This window comes from Typopeltis vanoorti, chromosome 4 (genome assembly GCF_054136105.1).
Source record: "Typopeltis vanoorti isolate ZY-2024b chromosome 4, IOZ_Tvanoo_1.0, whole genome shotgun sequence".
NCBI lineage: Eukaryota > Metazoa > Arthropoda > Arachnida > Uropygi > Thelyphonidae > Typopeltis > Typopeltis vanoorti.
Window position 1 is genome coordinate 160,206,890 of NC_143552.1, and position 21,784 is coordinate 160,228,673.

General features: G+C 33.7%; 1 protein-coding gene across 2 annotated transcripts in view; it reads left to right on the top strand.

Moving 5' to 3' along the window:
- Positions 1 to 21,784, top strand: part of LOC150107797 (huntingtin-interacting protein 1-like) — a 632,881-nt gene that overhangs the window by 561,706 nt on the left and 49,391 nt on the right. For both annotated transcript variants that reach the window (XM_090392055.1, XM_090392056.1), the window contains one exon: positions 17,713 to 17,775. In XM_090392055.1, coding sequence (XP_090248181.1) covers positions 17,713 to 17,775 — 63 coding nt within the window. The remainder of the gene's footprint in view (positions 1 to 17,712; positions 17,776 to 21,784) is intronic.

The window sequence follows — 21,784 nt, forward strand, 5'->3', positions numbered from 1 at the left end:
TTTTATGCATTAGATTCTCCTTTGGTTATATCTTCCGATAGAGCTCTTCATTTGTGATTTTCTGTACCAATCCTATTCTTAGAATTTTCCTAACAAGTTCATTCAAATGCCAAAATTCTTTTTCTTGATTACTTATTTATTACCCATGTTTTACATCCATACAGAGCAATCGCTGAAGATGCATGTTTATATACTCTTTTTCAGGTTATCTTGGAAGTAAAGAAATATACTACAGGCCATACCGCTTCTGGAGGTAGCAGGATATTAGTTCACTGTAACTGTGGCAACAGTCGTCGGAGACCACGTGATAGATAATTGCATTTTTCATAAATAAGTTCCTTGTAATAATTAATGGTATGAAACATGATTCTAGCATCAGCATGTAAGGAAGTATTAAAATAATTATATACAAAGTATCACACAATGTGATAACATCAAAAATTTAAGGAACTATTTTATGCAGCATAAGCCTATAGTACAAATGATAAGAAAAGTCAGAAATGTAGCTGATTCCACTACTTCCAAGATAACCAGAAAAAAGAGTATAGTACTCTTAATTTCATTTGTAGGCTGATCGCTTGACTTTTCCAGATGTTATCCAAGGCCTTCAGATTTGTTCTTCCCTTTACAATCCTGAACTTTATTTCTTTTTTACAGTCCAAGTCATGTGTCATTTTACTTCCCAAATATGTCAATTGTTTTATATTTTGTATATTAACTCCATACACTTGTATCTTTTGTTTCATGTTCTTCTCACCAAATACTATTGTCTTTGTTTTTTCCAAGTTTATAACAAGTCCAAATCTCTTCTCGTTTTCATTTAAGAGTTTCAATGTTTTTTGTAGTTCTCTTTCATCTTCTTCAATAATAACAGTGTCATCTGCAAATCTCAGATTGCTAATTCTCATCTTGTGTACTGATATTCCTTTTGCATCTTCCTTTATTTTGTCCATTGCTCTTTCTAAATGTGCGATGGAAATGCTTGGTGATATTGGGTCCCCCTGTCTAGTACCTCTGCATGTTCTAAACCTTTTTCCCAAATCGTCACCTATTCTAACTGCTGCCATTGCATTCTTATAAACATCTTTTAATATGGCTATTAGTTTTCTGTCAATTCCATAGGATTTTAGCACTGCTAATGTCATTTTCTAGTTGCTGCTGTTAAATGCCTTCTGAAAATCAACAAAGCAAGTATATGTTTTTGTTTTTCTCCTGCATTGTCAAAATATGTTGAATTGTACTTCTATCTTTTCTAAATCCTGCTTACTCATCTGTAAGGTATGCTTCCAGGTGTGTTCTCAATCTTTCTGTCAATATCATCACCTTAACAAGGTGACTTGTCAATTTCTATAATTTTTACATTCTAGCTTATTTCCTTTCTTGTATAATGTCACTAATATCGATTTCACTCACTCCTCTGGCATTTTCCTTTCTTTTCATACTGTATTACGTAGTTGGTGTATGATTAAATATGGCATCACTATATTTAATCATTTCTCCAGTGATGTTACCAGGACTCTTATTGTGTTTTAGCCATCCTATTGCTTTTTTTTACCTCTCCTCTTAAAATGTCCATGTCATACTCATTACATGGTGGTGATATCTGCTTCAATTCTTCAATCAGTTTCCCAACTCCATATAAATCTAGTTTTTCTTCATATTACTCACTATAGTATCTTGACCAGCACTGTACAGTTTTATCTTTATTCATCAACACTTTGCGTTTTTCATCTTTAATTGTGGTCTATTTTGGCTGTCACCTTTTATTAATGGTGCTAATCATTTTGTACACCCTCCCTAGTTTTATACTCTCCACAGTACTGTTCTATATTATTGCATTGAGCTTCTAACCATTTCATCTTACCCATTCTGAATGCTTTTATCACCTCATTACATTTTCTTCTATATTGCTCCTCTATGTGTTCTGATGTATCCCTTCTTATCTTCAACATTCTTTTCTCCTGTACTAACTTCAGTGTTTCTTGTCTAATCCATTTCTTCTTGATCTTCTCTTCTTCTGTTACTGTTTCTTCAAGTGCATCATCTATCGCCTTCATTACTCCTTTCACTCTTAGATTTGAATTTTTTTCTTTGTCCACACTTTTAAGTTTTTCTCCTCTAACACTGTTCTGTACCTTCTTCCTATTTCTGCTTCACTTATTCTTGCTGTGTTTCTTCGTTTCTGATGATGGTTTATATTTTATTTTTAATTTCAACTTGATGTTTGCGATCACTTAACTGTGATCCGAGTGTATATCTGCTCCTTAAAAAGTTTGACACTGTTGTACTGATGTTATCCATCTTCTTTTAATCACAGTCATATCGATCATGTTCTTGGTTTTCCCATCATTTGATAGCCACGTCCATTTTCTGCACTCCTTTTGTTGGAATATTGTGTTACAGATCATCTCATGGTCCACAGCAAATTCTAACATTTTTTCACCTCATTCATTTCTTTCTCCAAAACTATATTTTCCCATAATGCTTCCCAAATATCATAATCTATTCTGACTGGCATTCAAATCTCCTTCAATAATTAGTACATTTTGGTATTGTTTCTATTGTCTCTGTCAGATCTTTGTAAAATAAGTCAATATCCCCATCAATATCCTCATCTGTACTGTCAGATGTGGGTGAATATATCTGGACTATTGATATATTAAAGTGTTTTGCTTGAAATCTTGCTACTACGATTCATTCATTGACTGGTTTGTAGCCTAACAGTGCCTTTCTAGCTTTTTTTGTTAAGAAGGAAACCAACTCCTGCTTCGTGCTTGGTGTCATGTCCTGACCATATGACTTCGCATTCACTTATCTTTCCTGACTGGCAGAGATGCAATGGACATCATTGCATCTCTGCCAGTCCTAGTATATCACACCGATGTTTCTTCATTTCCTCGTGAAGTAATTCTAGTTTTCCAAAATAATTTTAAAATTACTTAACAATATATTTCAGTTGGAATAAGGCAATAAGTGCAACTTTGAAAACTGCAGAGGAATAAGTCTTTTAAATACTGGTTATAAGTTATATGCATGAATATTAACTTTAAAACTTAAATTATGTAGAAGATAAACTTTGTGAAGAACAAAATGGCTTCTGAAAAGGAGAATCATGTATTGACCCACCTTTTACATTAAAAATTTTAATGGAAAAGCATTGTGAAATCAAGATAGAAACACAAATAGCATTTGTAGATTGCCAGAAAGCCTTTGACAGAGTCCTAAGTTTTAAGAAACAAACTGGCAATACAGAATTTCATCATCGTCATCATTATATTCCTGATATGTACCTTCAGGAGGTGTACAGGATAATTATGATAGTATTACAGGAAAAAATTACATCATCACTAACTTCTGATCAACAATTTTCCTCTGAATTAATCTGTTATCTGTGAAGACTCCAACATTATTAGATATTATATTTCTGTCTTTTAAGGTACTTTTACTGTATCACTCCATCTATATCTTGGTCTTCCTGTAGGTCTTTTGCCTGTCAACCCAGCAAAGAACTTGGTTTGCTAATCTTTCCTCTCCCATTCTATTTGAGTGACCGTACTACCTGAGATTAGCTCTTCTAACATATTTCTGAATGCTAACAATGCCAAGTTCTTTTCTAATATCCTAATTTGTAATATGATACTGCCATTAATGTCATCATTAATCTTTCAGAATTCTCATATCAGAGGTCTCCAGGCTTTAATCAAGTATTTTTTTTTCTAATCCAACTGTCAGATCCATAAGTTGAAATTGTTTTGAACACTGTTTTTTATACACCCTTTTTTAGCGTTTGACTAATTTCTTTCTTATTGTATACAAATTTATTCAGCTGACTTCCTATCATGCCAGCTTGTTTATTTCCATATTTAACTTAAAATCTTCACTAAAAAATTGTATCCAAATAGCTGAAATGTTTTTTTTATAGGTTCACCATTCAGGATACACTTGAGGTTTTCAATGTTTCTGACAATTTTCATTGCCTTTGTCTTTTTATTGCTGATTTTCATACCAAATTTCTTACAACAGTTATTCAATTTAGTCAAGGAATATTGTAGACTTGTACTGGATTTATTTAAAAGTATAACATTATCTGCATAAAGTAAACAGCTGAGATTAACATCTCCAATTTTGCTATCAGGTTTAATATTGCTTTCCTTCATAATGTGATCCATATAGATAATGAATAATGGGAGGGGGGGGGGATAATGTGCATCCTTGTCTGACACCAGATTTAACATCAAACCATCTTCCTGTACTTCCTTCAATTCTAACTGCTGACTTATTACTCAAATAAAGACTAAGTATTGTTTGATATAATGCCCCATTGACATATAACTAGCATTTTGAATAGCTTTTCTCATGACACCTTTTCATGTGCCTTTTGCAGGTCTACAAAACTTAAATACAGATCTTTGGTATATTCCAATGATTTCTCAGCTAATTGTCGTAAAGTAAAAATCTGATCCTGACAGCCTCTATTTGGCCTGAATCCAGATTGTTCTTCACCAAGCTTCCTTTCCACAGTCCTTCTCAACCATTTCTCAAGTATACTTGCATAAATCTTACCTGGAATGCTCAGTAGGAAAATACCTCTGTAATTCTCACATTGTTTTATTTACCTTTTTATAGATGAATACTATGAGTGCTCTGCTCCAGTCATCCAGAATTCAACTCTGATCAGGCCTTCGGAATTATGCAATTCAGCCACTGTAAAATAATAAATTTAGTTTAATCCTTTATCCAAGTGTAAGCAAACAAAGTTTGCACCTGAAAATATCTTCAGGACTGAGGTAAGGTGGTACATTCCTGGGCAACTCGCAGCAAAGGTGGACCAAGCTCCCATCACTCCTTGTCTCAGTATCTCCCAAAATGCAAAACACATCTCCTTGTAGACATGTATACTGCTATGCATTAAAGGAAAGGCCACTACCCAGACTGGTTTCAACCTTTATTGAGGTCTCGTCAGTGGGAGGCAGACCCAGAGTGGTGATACTAAGGCAGAAGCAAAAAAAGAGAGGTCATATTTACCTATACGAGTTGCCAACCGGTGTACCACCTTATTATTAAATTACTCTGGATTTAGAGAAATAAACTTCCAACAGCCACTGTAAAAGTTTTATACCTCCATATTTGAGCATTTCTGGTCGAATTTCATTTACTCCAGCTGCCTTTCCACATTTATCATCTCTGATTTCTTTTACAGTACTTTTTCCTCCATTTTTAAGCTTGTTCAGTCATCATCATCATGCCTATCAAGGATTTAGGCCTAGAGTGGCCGGTTCTGGCCTTAGAAGTCATCGTTGAATCTTTTAAGAGGATGTCCTGGTTTTCTTTTTCCTAATGGCTTGTACTTTAAGGCTTGTTTTGGTAATCTTTCTATTTTCATTCTTTGAACATGTTTCATCCATTTATGTTTATATTTTTTAATTTTTTCTGTTACTGATTCCTGGTTTAATTCTTTCATAATTTCTTCATTTCTTTTGTGATCAAATAGAGTAAACTCTTTAAGAGAATAAAAACTTCGCAATTTTTCTCATAAACTTCATTTCAGCTGTTATTAATCTTTGTCTTTTTATTTTATTGTCCAGATTTCACTTCCATACATTAGGACTGGTAGGGCTAATGTATTGTATTCTTTTAGTCTGGTTTATTTTTGAACTAGGTTTGGTTTAAATATAGAGTTAATCACACCTGTTATTTTTAAATATTTTGCAATTTTTAGGTGTATATCTTTTTAATTTTCATATGTAATCATACAGCCTAGGTAGTTAAATGAATTCACCTGTTCTACAATCTTGTTATCCATTACTATTTTAATTCTTACTGCATCTTGTCCTTTAAAGGCCATAGGTTTTGATTTTTCTGTTGATATTATCATACCATAATCTTTGGCTATCTCATTTAGATTTAAAACGTTTCTGTAAGTTACCTTCAGAATTTGTAATTATTATTTGGTCATCAGCAGAAAGGGGTGTGTTTAAGTTCACAGTAGGAGAAAGTTTAATTCCTTGATGGAAAATTTTATTCCATTTTATTATTATTTCATTTAGATAAATATTAAAAAGAGTTGCCGAGAGGGGATATCCTTGTCGGACTCCTTGGTTTATTTCTCTCATATATGATAGCTCATGATTAATCTTATTTGTATTTGATTATTTTCATATATACTTATGATAGCTTTTAGGGTTTTATTTGGTATTTGTCTTTCTTTTAATATGTTAAATAAAATGCTTCTTTTAACTTTGTCAAATGCTTTTTCAAAGTTAATAAATGTAATATGCATTTCTAAATTGAATTCTCTTCTTTTCTCTATGATTAATTTTAGGCCAAAGGCTGGGTCTATACATGATCTTCCTTTTCTAAATCATTCTGTACTTCTAAAATAAAGTCTTCAGAATATTTTATTAGTTTGTTGTTTAAAATTCTGCTATATATTTTATAACAGGAATTTAGTATACTTATACCTCTATGGTTTTTAGGGTCATCTCTACTACCTTTTTTAAAGATAGGAATCATAATTGTTTTTTTCTATTCTATTGGGGGATTACCAGTTGAATAGATTTTATTTTAAAATAATAGGAGTCTTTCTTTGAACCTTGTTCCTGCATATTTATATAGTTCTGAACCTAGCTTATCTTCTCCAGGTGATTTTCCGTTTCTTGTTTCTTTCAGGCTGATTTCTAATTCTTCTTTTGTTATTTCCTTTTCATTTTCATTAAATGTTTGCCAGTTATCTTTTTTAAAATATTTCTGTCCACAATTTGGTGTCTAATTTTATGTTTTCTTTAGTATCTGCATTTAGGTGTTTCAAAATCTTATATACATTGGGTCTTATTTTATATAAATCATGTTCTAAATTAGAAACAAATTTGTTCCATGATTCTCTGTCTTTTTCTGACCTCTTTTAGCTATGGCCCTTATTTTATATTCCATTTCAACTTCTAATCTTTTACTGTTTAACCATTTATGATAGACTTCTTTTTTTTTTTGATTATTTCTTTGATTGTATCATCCCATATCTTCAGTTTTTTTCCTTTTATTGAATTTTTTTGTCTTTCCTAAGCTTTCATTTGCTGCTGCATTTTGTATTGTTTCTTTCTATATTAAGCCATTCTATTTCTTCATTTTGTTTTATTTGATCTAAATATTGGTTAATTCTTTGTTCCTATAGCCATTGTATATTTGTGTCATTTAATAATCTAGTTTTATAAACAAATGTTTTAAATTTTCTTTCTGTTCTTGTTACTTGTAACCATTTAAGTGGTAATCTTAATTTTATTTTAACGAGGAAGTGGTCACTACTTATTTCATATCCTCTGTGAACTCCAACATCTAAGGCAGGCATGGGCAACCTTTCCTAGTTTGGGGGCCAATTTAGCATTCTGTCTCCGAGTCAAGGGCCGACCAAATTATTAAATAAAATAAATTAATATTAAATGAATTAAAACAAGTTGCTACTTCATATTTCATTTATTTATAATATAATGAACAACATAACAATTTAATGTGAGGATTGGTCTTGTACTTCAACTATGAGACCATCAATATTGACATTAATATTACTTAAGGATAATTGCATAGAATTTTCGAGATTTTCGTCCGTTATTCTTGTCCAAATTTTTGATTTATTGTATTTTATCCTCGAAAAAAACTGTTCACATATATATGTGCTGCCGAAAAGACAAATGATTTTTCTTGAAAAGACGCATAAATTTGTATATTTTTCTTCCGCCAAATAAAATTTATAAAAATCCGTCAAAGCAATGTGTTAAATTGTGATTTTAACACCAAATCCGCCTGAAGCTCAATAATTTCAATCTCTAAGTTTTCTGGCACATTATTTACATCAGAATCTATCGGACGAGCAAATATAGCGAATGTGGAGTCTTTGTTTTTGAAGTCGGCAAACCTTGTATCAAATTGCTCTATTAGTGCCTTCAGTTCATCTCCATAACAATTATAAGGGATATTTTTATGAGTTGCTAGAGTAGGAAAATGATAACAATTTTTCGTTCTTATCTGACTTTCCAACAATCGTGTTTATTACAAAAAGCTTTGACATGTCCATGCAGTTCATGAACCAGTTGTCCTTGTTTTTGCAATTTAAGATTCAGTTCTCCTTTCTTTTAGGGTTACACGGTGATCAGCATTCATTTTAAAAATTTTATGGAATTTACAACCGTGTTAAAAAAAACTTTTTTTATTATCGCGACGTTTCAATCTTCACATCAAGATTATCATATGGAGCATACATAAATATACAGGACAAGCTGAGTTACGATATTAACTGTAAGCTAGAGAAACAATGATTTGATCACATGTTATTCTACTGGCGTGACCTCTGGTGAAAAAAAATAAATAAATAAAATAAATAAATAAATTTACATCAAGCTAAATTCTATTTTACAATGACAGGAATAAACATTCTTGGTGTCCTATTTTTATTATTACAATTCTTATTTTTGATTTACAATACTAGATTTTCTACAGTCCTGTTTATAGTTGTTCTTGGTGAGGAAGGTTGAATATATACCTTCCATATGTTTGGAATTTTTAGACCATCATTGTTGTTCAGTTGGGGTGGTTGATAATAATCTCGCAGGCTTCCTTGAATTTCTGCTCATACCATGTTTAATGTGTCTTTTATGTTCTTTTTGTCTAATAGGAATAGTGCGTCCTGTTTCTCCTATATATATGGTATGTTGCAAGTACAATAAATCCGGTATACTCCAGGGTGAGCTAGTGGAGGGAGTGGGTCTTTGGATGAGTTGAGTAAGCTTTTGAATTTTGCAGGAGGTTTAAAGGTGGCTTTGAGGTTGTACGTTTGTAGTACTCTGTTTATCTTGTCTGATATTCCTTTAATGTATGGAATGGTTATAGTTTTACTGTAGTCTGGTTTGTCTTTGTTTTTTATTGTGGTTTTGTATTTTGTTAATAGTGTTTTGGCTGTATCCGTTTTTTTGTAAGTTATTATGATAATTTTAAATTTGTCTTTCAGTGCCTGTTCACTGGAACAGATCGTCTGAGCTCTGTTTTTTAGCGTGTTGATGACACCTAGTTTTTGTGTTGGGTGGAGGTAGGAGTTTATGTGTATATATTGTCCCATATGTGTCGGTTTTCAGTAAACAAAGAAGGAAAGATTGCCCAAGGGAAGACGTTTGACACGTGTATCTAGAAACGGAAGCGTGTTGTGTTTTTCAATTTCAATTGTGAACTGTATGCGTTTGTGTTGTTTGTTTAGGTGGCTAAGGAATGTGTCTAATATCTGGTGGCCATGGGACCAGATCGCAAAAAACATCTTCAACGTATCTTAGCCAGACTTTGGATTTTAGAGGGAGGAATCTAGGGCAAGTTGCTCAAAATGTTCCATGTAAAAGTTAGCAATAGGGGGGGGGGGGTAATGGCGAGCCCATGGCTGTGCCTTCTAGAAGGCGTTTTGCCATACAAAATAACCCGACCATAATACATGCGCAAAAAGCGCCGTGATATCTAGAGGGAATTTGTTCTGTTGGAGAAGGATTGTGTCATTGATTGGGACATTCGTGAAGAGGGCAGAGACATCAAAACTGACTAATAAATCGTCTTTTTCTAATGTAATGTCTTTGATGATGTTTATGAAGTGTTATGTGTTTTTGATATAGAAGGGGGAATGACCTATCAACTCCTTGAGTGTTGCCGCTAATTTTTTGACTAAGTGATACGTCGGGCTATCAATTCCTTCAACGATAGGTCTTAGTGGGGTGTTTTCTTTGTGAATTTTCGGTAGCCTGTAAATTCTTGGAGAGCATGCGTAGCGAGGAAACAGTTTTTTGATTGTATTTTCGGGCCATGTGGTAATTGACTTAAGTAGTTTCTCTGTTTTGTTTTTTGTTCTGTTAGTTGGGTTGTAGTTAACTAATTTGTATGTGTTATTGTCAGAGACCAGCAGATTCACTTTTTCTATATAAGTGGTACGGTTTAAAATGACTGGCATTTCCTTTATCGGCTCTGGTTATTACTATGTTCGGATTTGTTTTAAGTGATTTTATCGCAGTTAATTCATGTTTAGTTATGTTGCTTGTTATTATTTTGTTATGGTTTAAAATGTTCGCAGTTTCTATACGTATTTTGTCTGCTATGTTATTAGGTATGAATCTTAGGCCTCTTTCCATATTACAAATAACTTCAAGTTTGTCTATCGTTTTCGGTGCTATAGCAAAATTTAAACCTTTGTTAAGTATAGAGATTTCGTCTTTGTTTACAGCGTGGTTAGATAGGTTGACTATGCTATTGATACCTGTGGGTGATTGGTGGCTCCTGTTGTTTCTTGCTTCTGGTTGGTTGTTGTTGTTCACTGTGGCAAACTTTGAATTTCAAAGTTTGCCACAACGATTTGAAAACGATAGACAAACTATCGTTTTCAAATCAAACGATAGTTTGATTTGAAAACGATACAGCCAAGACACTATTAAAAAAAACGGATACAGCCAAAACACTATTAACAAAATTCTCTACAAAACCACAATAAAAAACAAAGACAAACCAGACTACAGTAAAACTATAACCATTCCCTAGATTAAAGGAATATCAGACAAGATAAACAGAGTACTACAAAAGTACAGCCTCAAAGCCACCTTTAAACCTCTTGCAAAATTAAAAAGCTTACTCAACTCATCCAAAGACCCACTCCCTCCACTAGCTCACCCTGGAGTATACTGGATTTATTGTACTTGCAACATACCATATATAGGAGAAACAGGACGCACTATTCCTATTAGACAAAAAGAACATAAACGACACATTAAATATAATAATTATGGTGAAGCTGGCCTTTCTGATCATGCCCTGTGAATACCATACACAGAATTGACTGGAAAACCACCAGCTGTCTACATCACACTAGAACATGGTATGAGCGGAAATTCAAGGAAGCCTGCGAGACTATTATCAACCACCCCAATCTGAACAACAATGATGGTCTAAAAATTCCAAACATATGGAAGGTATATATTCGACCTTCCTCACCAAGAACAACTATAAACAGGACCGTAGAAAATCTAATATTGTAAATCAAAAATAAGAATTGTAATACTAAAAATAGGACACCAATTGTTTCTGAAAGAAAACCATCCAGAAGAATGTTTATTCCTGTCATTGTAAAATAGAATTTAGCTTGATGTAAATTTATGTATTTATTTATTTATTTTTTTTTTTTTTTTTCACTAGAGGTCACGCCAGTAGAATAACATGTGATCAAATCATTGTTTCTCTAGCTTACAGTTAATGATGTAACTCAGCTTATCCTGTATATTTATGTATGCTCCAGATGATGATCTTGATGTGAAGATCGAAAAACGTTGGGATAATAAAAAAGAGTTTTTTTAACACGGTTGTAAATTTCATAAAATTTTTAAAATAAGATTCAGTTCGTTTAGGTATCTGGTGACATCTACAAGGAATGCTAAATCACACACCCATTCATCATCTTTTATTTGGTTAATTGTGTTTCCTTTTATGTCCATAGAATCTGTAATGTCTTGCCTCAGATCATAAAATTGTTTTAACATTTTACCTTTACTCAACCACCTCACAATAATAAGACACATCTTCATAATCCGAAAATAGGTCTGCCAAATACTCCCTAAATTGGCAGTGATTAAGTGCACGTATTAAGTCACTTGCACTTAATATGTTTCTTTTTATACAGTTAATACTGGCTACTACAACTTCCATAACATTTGTGAATTTAATCGATTTTGTACACAGATTTTGTTGATGGATAAGCAGTGAAAATTTGTTTAATTTTCCAGATGGATCTGTAGTTCTATTGCAATAAATCCCTTCTGTCTACCAAGCATTGCAGGGCTCCATCAGTGCATATGCCAGATAGTGAACTTCATTTAAGCCCAAATCTCTCGAAGACTGTGTTGACTGTTTCAAATATATCTTCACCGGTAGTTGTTCCTTTAAACGGCCAAAGTGCCAATAATTCTTCTGTGATATTGAAATCCGCATCAACTCCTCGACTAAATATTCCTAGTTGTGCTGTATCGGAGGCATCGGTGCTGTCATCCAAAGCAATTGAAAATGCTTCCAATCTAGCAATCTTCTCTTTTAAACTTTTTTTTGATATCATCAGCCATAATTTCTATCCGTTAGACAACAGTACGTCTCGACAAATGAATATTCTCAAAGTCTTTTTTTCTTTTCAGGACATATTATATTTGCAACATCCAGCAGACATTCTTTGATAAATTCTCCTTCACCAAATGACTTAGAATGCTTAGTGATTTTTTCGCTTACCACAAAGCTGGCTTTGACAGTGCTGTGGTGCTGCGTTCTTTGCTTGTTGAACATTTGCTGCTGGGTATCCAAGTTCTTCTTTAACTTCTGTATTTCATCTTTTCGTAGTTGTCCATCAATTTTTGGGTGATCCGCATGTCTCGAAGTAAAGTGTCTCTTCAAGTTGTATTCTTTGTTGACGGATATGGATTCGTTGCACAGCAAACATACAGGTAAACCTTTATTCAGAATAAAATAATAATCCTCCGTCCAGTTGTCTTGAAATTGACGATTCTGTGGATCTACTTTTCTTTTTTTTGCAATAACCCCTGACATTGTCCCAAATTTATAAGCAATATTCAGAACTGTCAAACAAAACTGTCTTCTACACCACAGGCACTGAATAGAACACAACATCAATGCAGGCATCGAACAGAACATAACATCAATGCAGGCACTGAACAAAGCACAACACCAACACAAGTACCGAACTGACACGTTCACACACACCGCTAGTCAAAGCGAGAAAGAGACCTTGGTTGGAGAAAACATAGTGTGTTTTGCGCAAGTCATATGACATCAGCTTAATGTTAGTAGAACACGTGTTTTCTCCCACCATGAATCAGACAAACTTTGCTGAAATAGATTAGGGCCGGATCTGGGCCAGGGGTTGCCCATAAGTGATCTGAAGAAAACTTTGATGTCTTTTCATTTAAGATAAAATAATGTAATATTGATTTCCATCCTCTTGCTGCCCATGTATATTTATGTATGTTTTTATGTTTATAGGAAGAATTCATTATTTTTAGGTTATTATAAACTACAAAGTCAATCAATTTTTTACCATTCCTGTTTGGAGTATGTTCTCCATATATTCCTGTATTATTATTAATTTTCGTGTTTCCAATTCTTGCATTTAAGTCTCCTGCTAATATTACATAATCGTTTTTATTTATTTTATTATATATATTTTGTAACTGATTATAAAATTCAATATTATCCTGTTCTCTTCCTTCTTCTGGGGCATATAAACCGATTATTGTTAAATAACCTCTATCCATTTTTATTCTAGCTTCCATTATTCTTTCATTGCATAATTTATAATGTTTTAACTGTTTTGAAAGGGAGTTATGAATCCAAATCATAACTCCTGCTTGTGCTCTTTGGTCTCTGTCAACTCCACTATATATTACATTAAAGTTTTTGGTTCTCATGGTTCCTTTTAATTTCTGTTTAGTTTCAGTGATTACTGCTATTTGAAAATTTCTTTCATTTAATATTTGGTCTAATTCTATTTTTTTGTATGCTATTCCTATTACGATTCAGTTTGCTATATGTATTATATTTTGTCGTTTCCATTTTCGTTTTACCTTTTCCATTCCAGGGGCGTTTTCCAATTCATTTGGATTCATTCCGATTACCTTTTTCTGTCAGCTTAAAAGTGGAATAATGTTCTCCATGTCAGGTGACTAGCCTGGCGATAGATAGTCCAGTGGTAGGGCTGCTACCTTTTTCATCTTTTTCAGTAGCCTCCAAAATATTTGGCCACCTTCATGATATTTATGTTCTATGTTCTTACAAAGGTCTTTCTATGACTTTTGTTTAGCTAGTTTTCCACATTGGTTCACTTTCTTACATTTTTCTTTGTATTCTCTAGTATATTTTCCAGGAACTTTTGGTATGTTTTTTTTCCCCTTTTCCATAACTGCCTCTTTAACTTCTTGAGTCCACCATGGGGTTCTGATTTTTTTTTTTATCCTTACAGACAATCTCACCACATGCCTCTCTGGTTGAATCAATTAAATCTCCAAGATTTGGTTCTTGTTTTCAAACCCTTTCCTTTTTTTTTTTTTTCAATGATGTTTGTGTATTTGAGTCTACAGTTCACCTCCACTCAAAGATCTAAACATTCCAAATTCTCAGCTGCAGTAACAAATGTGTATCAAAACAACCATATAACTGTAAGAATCTATGAAAAAATTACAGAATGGAAATCAATAAACAGAGTAGTTTTTCAAGATGTCCAGTATCACCACTCTTATTTAATATCTGCATAGATGAAATAGTAAAGAAATGGAAGAAAACTATAAAAACCAGCATTTAAACTGGATCATGGAACTATACTTAATAACCTTTTGTTTACAGATGACCAGATAATCATAGCAAGAAGTGAAGATGAACTCCAGAAATCAATATACTCCTTAAACATAATTGTTAAAAAATTTGGAATGCAATTATAAACAGACAAAACAAAAATCATGGCCTATAAAGAACCTTATCCAGTCAGAAATACAATTATGATAGAAAATAAAATTTTGGAACAAATTAAGTGCTTCAAATACCTTGAATGTGCTGTATCATATACAAAAGGAGTTGACATTGATATCAGAATTTCACACTTCCTAAAGATAACAGGGAGGATCAGTAATATTTTCAAGCCTAACCGAGTTCAAAAGCTGGGGGATGAAAAACCTGAGTTTCATGATCAATAATATTTTCAAGCCTAACCAAGGTTCAAAAACTGGGAGATGAAAAACCTGAGTTTCTGGGTGAAAAAACCCTCTACCTCTGTATGAGACTGGCTAATTCATCTTTCATTGAAAGAGACCAGATAAAGGTTCCTCACATCACTGACAGGAATCGAACCCAGGTCTTTCTGACCTACAGAGGCTCTAAAGCATAGAAGAATATGAGTTTATAAAGTTTTGGCGAGACCTTCTCTACTCTAAGGAAGTGAATTATGGACCATAAAAACATTACTGTAGAAGAAAAAATAATTATTTTTATTATCCCAAGATCCCCATGGAGTCAAAGACTCATCGCAGTAGGTCCCTTCACACAGCTCAGCATACTGTACCTTAAATACATCAAATTCTCTGCAGACACCACACTCTTAGGCAGTGCATTCCAATCATTCAAAACTTTTCATGCAAAAAAAACCTGCTTCTTGCTCATACCCTCCTTATGCAGCTGCCAGGAAAGACCTCTTGTTTTCCTTTCTTTCCCCCACCTCCCAGTCTTCCACCATTTTATGAAATACCTCTTCAATGTTAATCCTGTAACAATCCCTTATACAGCTTACTAGAAGAAAGACCTCTTGTTCTCCCCCCCCCCCCCCAGTCTTACACTTTTATGAAATACCTTTTTAATCTTATAACAATCCCTTACCAACTTATGCATCTCTATCATATCACTCCTCCTTCAATCCACTAGACTCTGCAAATTGTATCTTTTCAATCATCCTTCATACTCAACATTCCAGAAACTACCTTAGTCAATTTGCTCTGGACCCTTTCCGGTATCTTTTTATCGTTTCGAAAACCTGGTGGCCAAATCTGTGCACAGTAGTCCACATGTGGCATAATCAACACCTTATACAATGGAGCCAGACTCTCCTTGCTTATACAAGTCAGTGTCCTCTAAATTTTAGATCAACATCCACTATCTCCCCAAGATCTTTTATTCCCTCCACTTCCAACAATTTAGCCCTCATGAAGAATAAATTCTACATCTCATCTTTGTTTTCCAAATTTTAATACCTTACATTTTGCAACATCGAACTCATCCCAACTCCCATGCCCATTCACTCAGTTCAAGTTTTCTTGTAAGACCACAACAAAGACTACCCAAAAAAAAAAGTATATCCTCCATCTGATATATCACCCAAATGGAGGATATAGAGGTCAGAGATGAAAGGAAAAGATGGAATAAGACATTGGGCCTAAATCCCCAAAAGGATTATGATGATGAACACATAGCCTATATTTAAAACTCTACAGTTAGAATTGACAGAGATACAGGAAGATGGTTTGATCAATACCACATGTAAGACAGAGATGCATGGTATTTTGAGTGTTATGTTTCTTGTATGGATTACATTATGAAGGAAAGTGACTTAGACCTGATATGGGAATTGAGGGTGTTAATCTCATCTCTTTATTTTATTATGGATGGTGTTATATTTAAGAATATAAAACCATCTGCAATAAAGTGATGAGATCTAGCACAAATCTTGAGGATTCTTTGTTCTATATTAAATAGCTGGTATAACAAATTTGGCATGAAAATCAGCACTTGAACTAAATAAATAAATATGTATAATATCATCCTAAACTTATCAAACAAGTAAAATATCTCAGCTATTTAGTTACAATTGTTAGTGAAGATGTCAATTTAAATATGGAGATGGATAACAAAATAATCAATTTGGTATGGTGGAGAGTCAACTGAATAAATGTATATGGAATAAGAGAGAAATCAATCAAAACATTAAACCAGCAGTACTGTAATCAGTGTTCAAACCAATTTTAACATATGAATCTGAGAGTTGAATTAGGAATAAAACACTTGATCAAACACTAGAGATTATAGATATGAGAATTGTGAGAAAAATTAGGAAAGTGAAAACAGAAAATCAGGCCTCAAAAAATTGTTAGCATTCAGGAATGTGTAAACAGAGCTAATCTAAGGTGGTATGGTCACTTAAACAAAATCGAAAAGGAAAAGTTAGTAGAATAGATGTTTGATGCTATGATGAGAGATAAAGGACTCAGGAAAAAAAAACAAGATCTAGGTATATAAATGCATTTAGAAGTGCCTTAGCGGACCAAAATTTAAAAATTTGTTAATACTGGAGTCCTGACAAATTAGAGATTAATTTGGAGGAAACAGCTGGACCTAACTAGTTACAGCAGCAGATGTATTTTTTGTATTCATCTAGGCAGATTTTAGCAGATCTCCCAGTCTAATCATAATGATAACTTATAAGAACAAGAAACCTTTTAAACACCTGGATCAGAAAAGGGGGGGAGGAAGTGGATCCTTAGGAGAGCAGAGAAGGGAGATCAGCCAGCTTCAAAGGTTTAAAAGTAGTGCATAGATTATATTTCTTTATAGTTCTGGCTATTTTTCTGAAGTGCCCTGAATATAGGGAATATTAATGGCATTACTATAGTCTTTATTTTGAAAAGGATGTAAGGAAGTGGAAGAGACAGATAATTTGTAAATCTTTTTGGCATTGTAACCATTGGACAGGAAGGTTTGGCGAATAAAGGCAAGTTGTTCTGCTGTAAGGGAAGCTTGGGTGGAACAGAGTTCGGAGATTCTGTTGATAAGGGTTTTGATGACACCATATTGTTGAGAAGGGGTGGGTGATAGGAAAAAGGAATTTGGTAAAAAGTGCATCAAGTAGTGGATCTAGCAAACATGTTTTTGGAAAATTAATTCATTTTATTTAATGAAATAGTTGATTTAATTTTTTTTTTCTCTTTCATGGAGTTCCATTCCATATTCAAAATTCCTACATAATAGTTTTTTCCAATATTGATTTTCATCAGTTTTCTTCTTAGGTCTCTTCCTCTCTCTGCTTTTTCAATGTTTAATATCAATAGTGTTTCTCATTTTTAAATTATTTTGAAATCCCTTTTACTTTCTTACATTGGAACTGTTTTTCAGGCAATTAGAGAACTTGTTAAGAGTGCTAAAGACTTGCAAGAAGAAATAGTATCTCAAGGAAAGGTAAGGACTAGACAGTTTTTTTTTTAAATATGTTTGTCTTCATTTTCTATATTCTCACTCACTCATTCATTCATTCACTTATGCATATGCTATGAAATGAATAAGATTAATCCATCAGCAGTCAGTTAATTTCAATGATTTTAAAAGTTTCTTAAGTATTAAGGGATACAATATTTAATCTTATTAAGTATTGAGACTGAGGCCACAACAACCAAAATACATACTTACTCAAGCTTAGAAATTAATCCATTTGAAAGATTTAGAGAGAGAGAGCTTTATATAGTGAAAATAACTTTTCACTGCATAAGCACCAACTCTGAATGACTGTCTCTCAGTTAATATCTGCAGATAAGACCTATTAGGAAGAAATGATTTTCTCCTTAATCTTTGCAAATATTATATCTGTAAATCTTACTAAAAGTTTATCCCTTAAAACAAAGGGGGGGGGGTGTACATTTGGACATTTTCTACTTCGAGCAAGTTGTTACCGTGTATACAAAAGTAACATGGTGACAGGCTCAAGCTGGCCTGGTTGGCTGTGTGGTTAGCATATCCACTCTCCAACCAAAAGGCTGAGAGTTTTAATTCTGCCATGGGTATGGATATTTGTAATTGTCTTTAGGTTGAAGATGAATTTCATTGCCTAGTGTAAGACCACTTCTCTGCCTATTGGAGGCCTGAAGTGGCTTGAAAAAATCCCATGTTTGGTCTCTAGAGTAGGGTTTCCAGGCTTTGAGAAAATAAATAAATAAAAAATACAAATATATATATATATATATATATATATATATATATATATATATATAATATTGATAAAAATGGGGGAAACATACTTAGCCCACCCATGGTATAAATATATACTATAGGTTTACAAATAATCTTTCACGGGTGGGAGCTACATTAAAAAGAAGACATGGTATCACACAACACTAACAAATCAGATTGCTGATGATGTAAATGAAAGTCTTACAATAAAATAGATGACAGTAGTCTACATCATGTAGCACATAAAACCATCATCAAAAATTATAAAATATCATCTACATTTCTCAATAACTTTCCAATAAACAAAACTGACATTTAAAAAGATTACAACTGAACAAAAATTTGAATTAATATGGAAAACATGTAGAATAATTTTCTCATCACTTTAAGCAAACATACTCAGTATATATTAATCTATTTATACAGCTTTTCTGATGGAAAACATTTACAATAAAAAATGATATGTAGATTTTAGTTATAATATATAACTAAAATCTGCATATCATATGCCTGTAGTAATACTAATCTTATTAGTATTACTACAGGCACCTCCCTGCAGTCAGAAGACCAATCACAGATCCACACTAACCATTATTCACATAATATCTATCATACCTCTCCTTAAGCTCATTCACTGTCAATGCACTCAAAACCACCTCTGGCAATTCATTTTAATCAATCACCACTCTTTATGCAAAACGTTTAGTCTTCACACCCTTGCACAACTTTCAGGGCTGACTCCTAGTTCTCTCCTTACTCATTATGTATTGAAAAATTTATTTTGTGTCAGTCTTATAGAGCCTCTGTAGTAACTGCATTTCTATCATGTCCCTTCTTTTCTTCCTATTAACTAAACTTTGCAACCCACATACCTTCAATCTGTCCTCATATGGACTTGTCACTATCTTGGTTACTCATCTCTAAATCTTCTCTGCTACCTCCTCATCCCCAAGAATCCTAGATGAGTATGTACGATCATCGAGATATAGCCATATCATAAGCTTTATAAAGATCTCCCATCTCTATATATCAGTATGTTCAATGTCCAAGTAATCCTTTTGAACTATTTTGCCAACTTTTGCTATATGTCCTCTGAACTTCAAATCTCTGTCCATAAATCATCCTGTAGGATAATATCTACATCACCTTTATCAACTATTGCTTCTCCCAGTTTTACATCAGACTACTGAATATTCTTGCTTGAATCATTCTCTATATCATTGATATACATGTTTAAGAGAAGTGACTCTAGTTCAGAGCCTTGAGACATGCCACTTGTCATTCTCATTCTCCTAAATTCCAATCCACCATGTATTACTCTCTACATTGTGTCTGTGAGCCACTGTAGCTCATTCAGTATAGATGCCCTTTGGTCAGAAAGACCTGGGTTCATTTCCCATTCATGACTTGTGAGGAACCTTTATCTGGTCTCTTTTGACTAAAGGTGAGTTAGCTGGTCTCATACAAAGATAGGTTTTTTTTTAACCTGGAAACTCTGGTTTTTCATCCCCTAGAACAGGCAAACCAGCCCTGAACACACACACTGATTACAGTCAGGAATACTTAAGACAGTTCCTCCAGCCATAGGTCTGATTTGTCAGCTATGGCATTCCCGAGACCAGATAAAAATAGGGGAAATTGAGATGGTGCTGTACCTTCCTGTAAAAGGGACTCATGGCCGTCGTATCATCTTTTGAAATAATAATAATAATCCATGCCACCAGCTCTATATCGATTCCCATGTGCTCCAAATGATAGTTAGATATAGATATCTTTGTAAAGTTCAGCAGTATTGTGGTGTAGCTATTTCCCTTTTCTAATTTCTGCTGTAACTCTATTATAAAATGCGAGTAAATTACTGAGGCAGGACCTATCTTTACAAAGCTCTGCTATCAGAGTATCATATTCCTATTCACCTATTCCTGGATTTTACCTCTAATCAACTTTTCTAATACTTTAACTACTATCCCTAAAATAATAATTGATCTTTAATTTGCTACTTCTGTCTTGCAGTCATCCTTATGTATATGGAACTGTCTTATCCCATTCCACTCCTGTGAAACCTTGTCAGAGCTGAGACTTAAACAACTTTATCAGAGGCACTGCTAGTTTTCCTATACAATGTTCTCATAGTACCCAAGCTGACATGATATGCAGTCCCACTGTTGTATTTACATTGATATTATTCAGTATGCTGAGCATCTACAGTTTATTTACCTCAATTCTCACAATAGTCTCTGCCACATCAGCAACTACAAAATCTCCACCCAGATGATATACTCTTGCAAAGTGATCACTTAGTAACTCAACTATTTCTTCTGCTTCTGTCACCTTACACCTACCAATGGTATTGATAAAATTCTTCCTCTTACTCACTACATAGTAAAAAACTCTTTTGGATGTACTTTGCTATGCTTAGCTAATTTTCTCTCATTATTGGATGTAGCCTTCCTTACCATACTCTTCTTTTCCTGAATTTTGTATTGTTCAAGAGCATGCTGATCTTTTCTTTGTATTTCCTCCACAATGTTTTCTTTTTTTGTAGTTCCTGACATTCTTTCCTTGTAGCTTCTTAAGCCATGACACTGCTCCAAGCTTTATTCTGAGTTTGTCATAATCACCAGCTTTGTAATTCCACATAAACCCTCTCTTAGCTGAGAATTCCACATGTTATCAATCTCCCATTACGGATACATCTTCTGATACTGTTATGAGATCCAGTACTATCAAATCCATTGTCCTTCCTCATGCAGTTACAAGTAATTATCCCTTTGTAAAATTCCATTTCCATCTTGCCTTATTCCCTTTCCTCCCTTCAATCTATGTCCCTATAATAATTGTGCAGTGTACATTCATTATGCTAATCTGCTGATACATGGCATCCACACCTTTAGGGAATATTTGGTCTATAACAGCAACCAAAAATATATTTTGTTCTGTTGGTCTATCGAAACTTCAGATCACCTCAAGTGAATCATCCCCCACATACCTAAAATCTTCCGTAACTTCATTTTTGTTGGTTGAGGTTCTTCAGCTATCATCAGCAATACCCCATCCTCCTGTCCTATTCCCTCTATTAATATTTCCTGAAAGTACAATACCCCTTAAATTTTATCCCTGTAACTATAATTTTCTGTTCCATAATATCTTGCTGATACCAATAATTGGCAAAGTCAGTTTTACCAATGCCAAAAACACACTTCTCTCCTTTATTTCTTATCCTTCTGACATTTGTGTACATGGA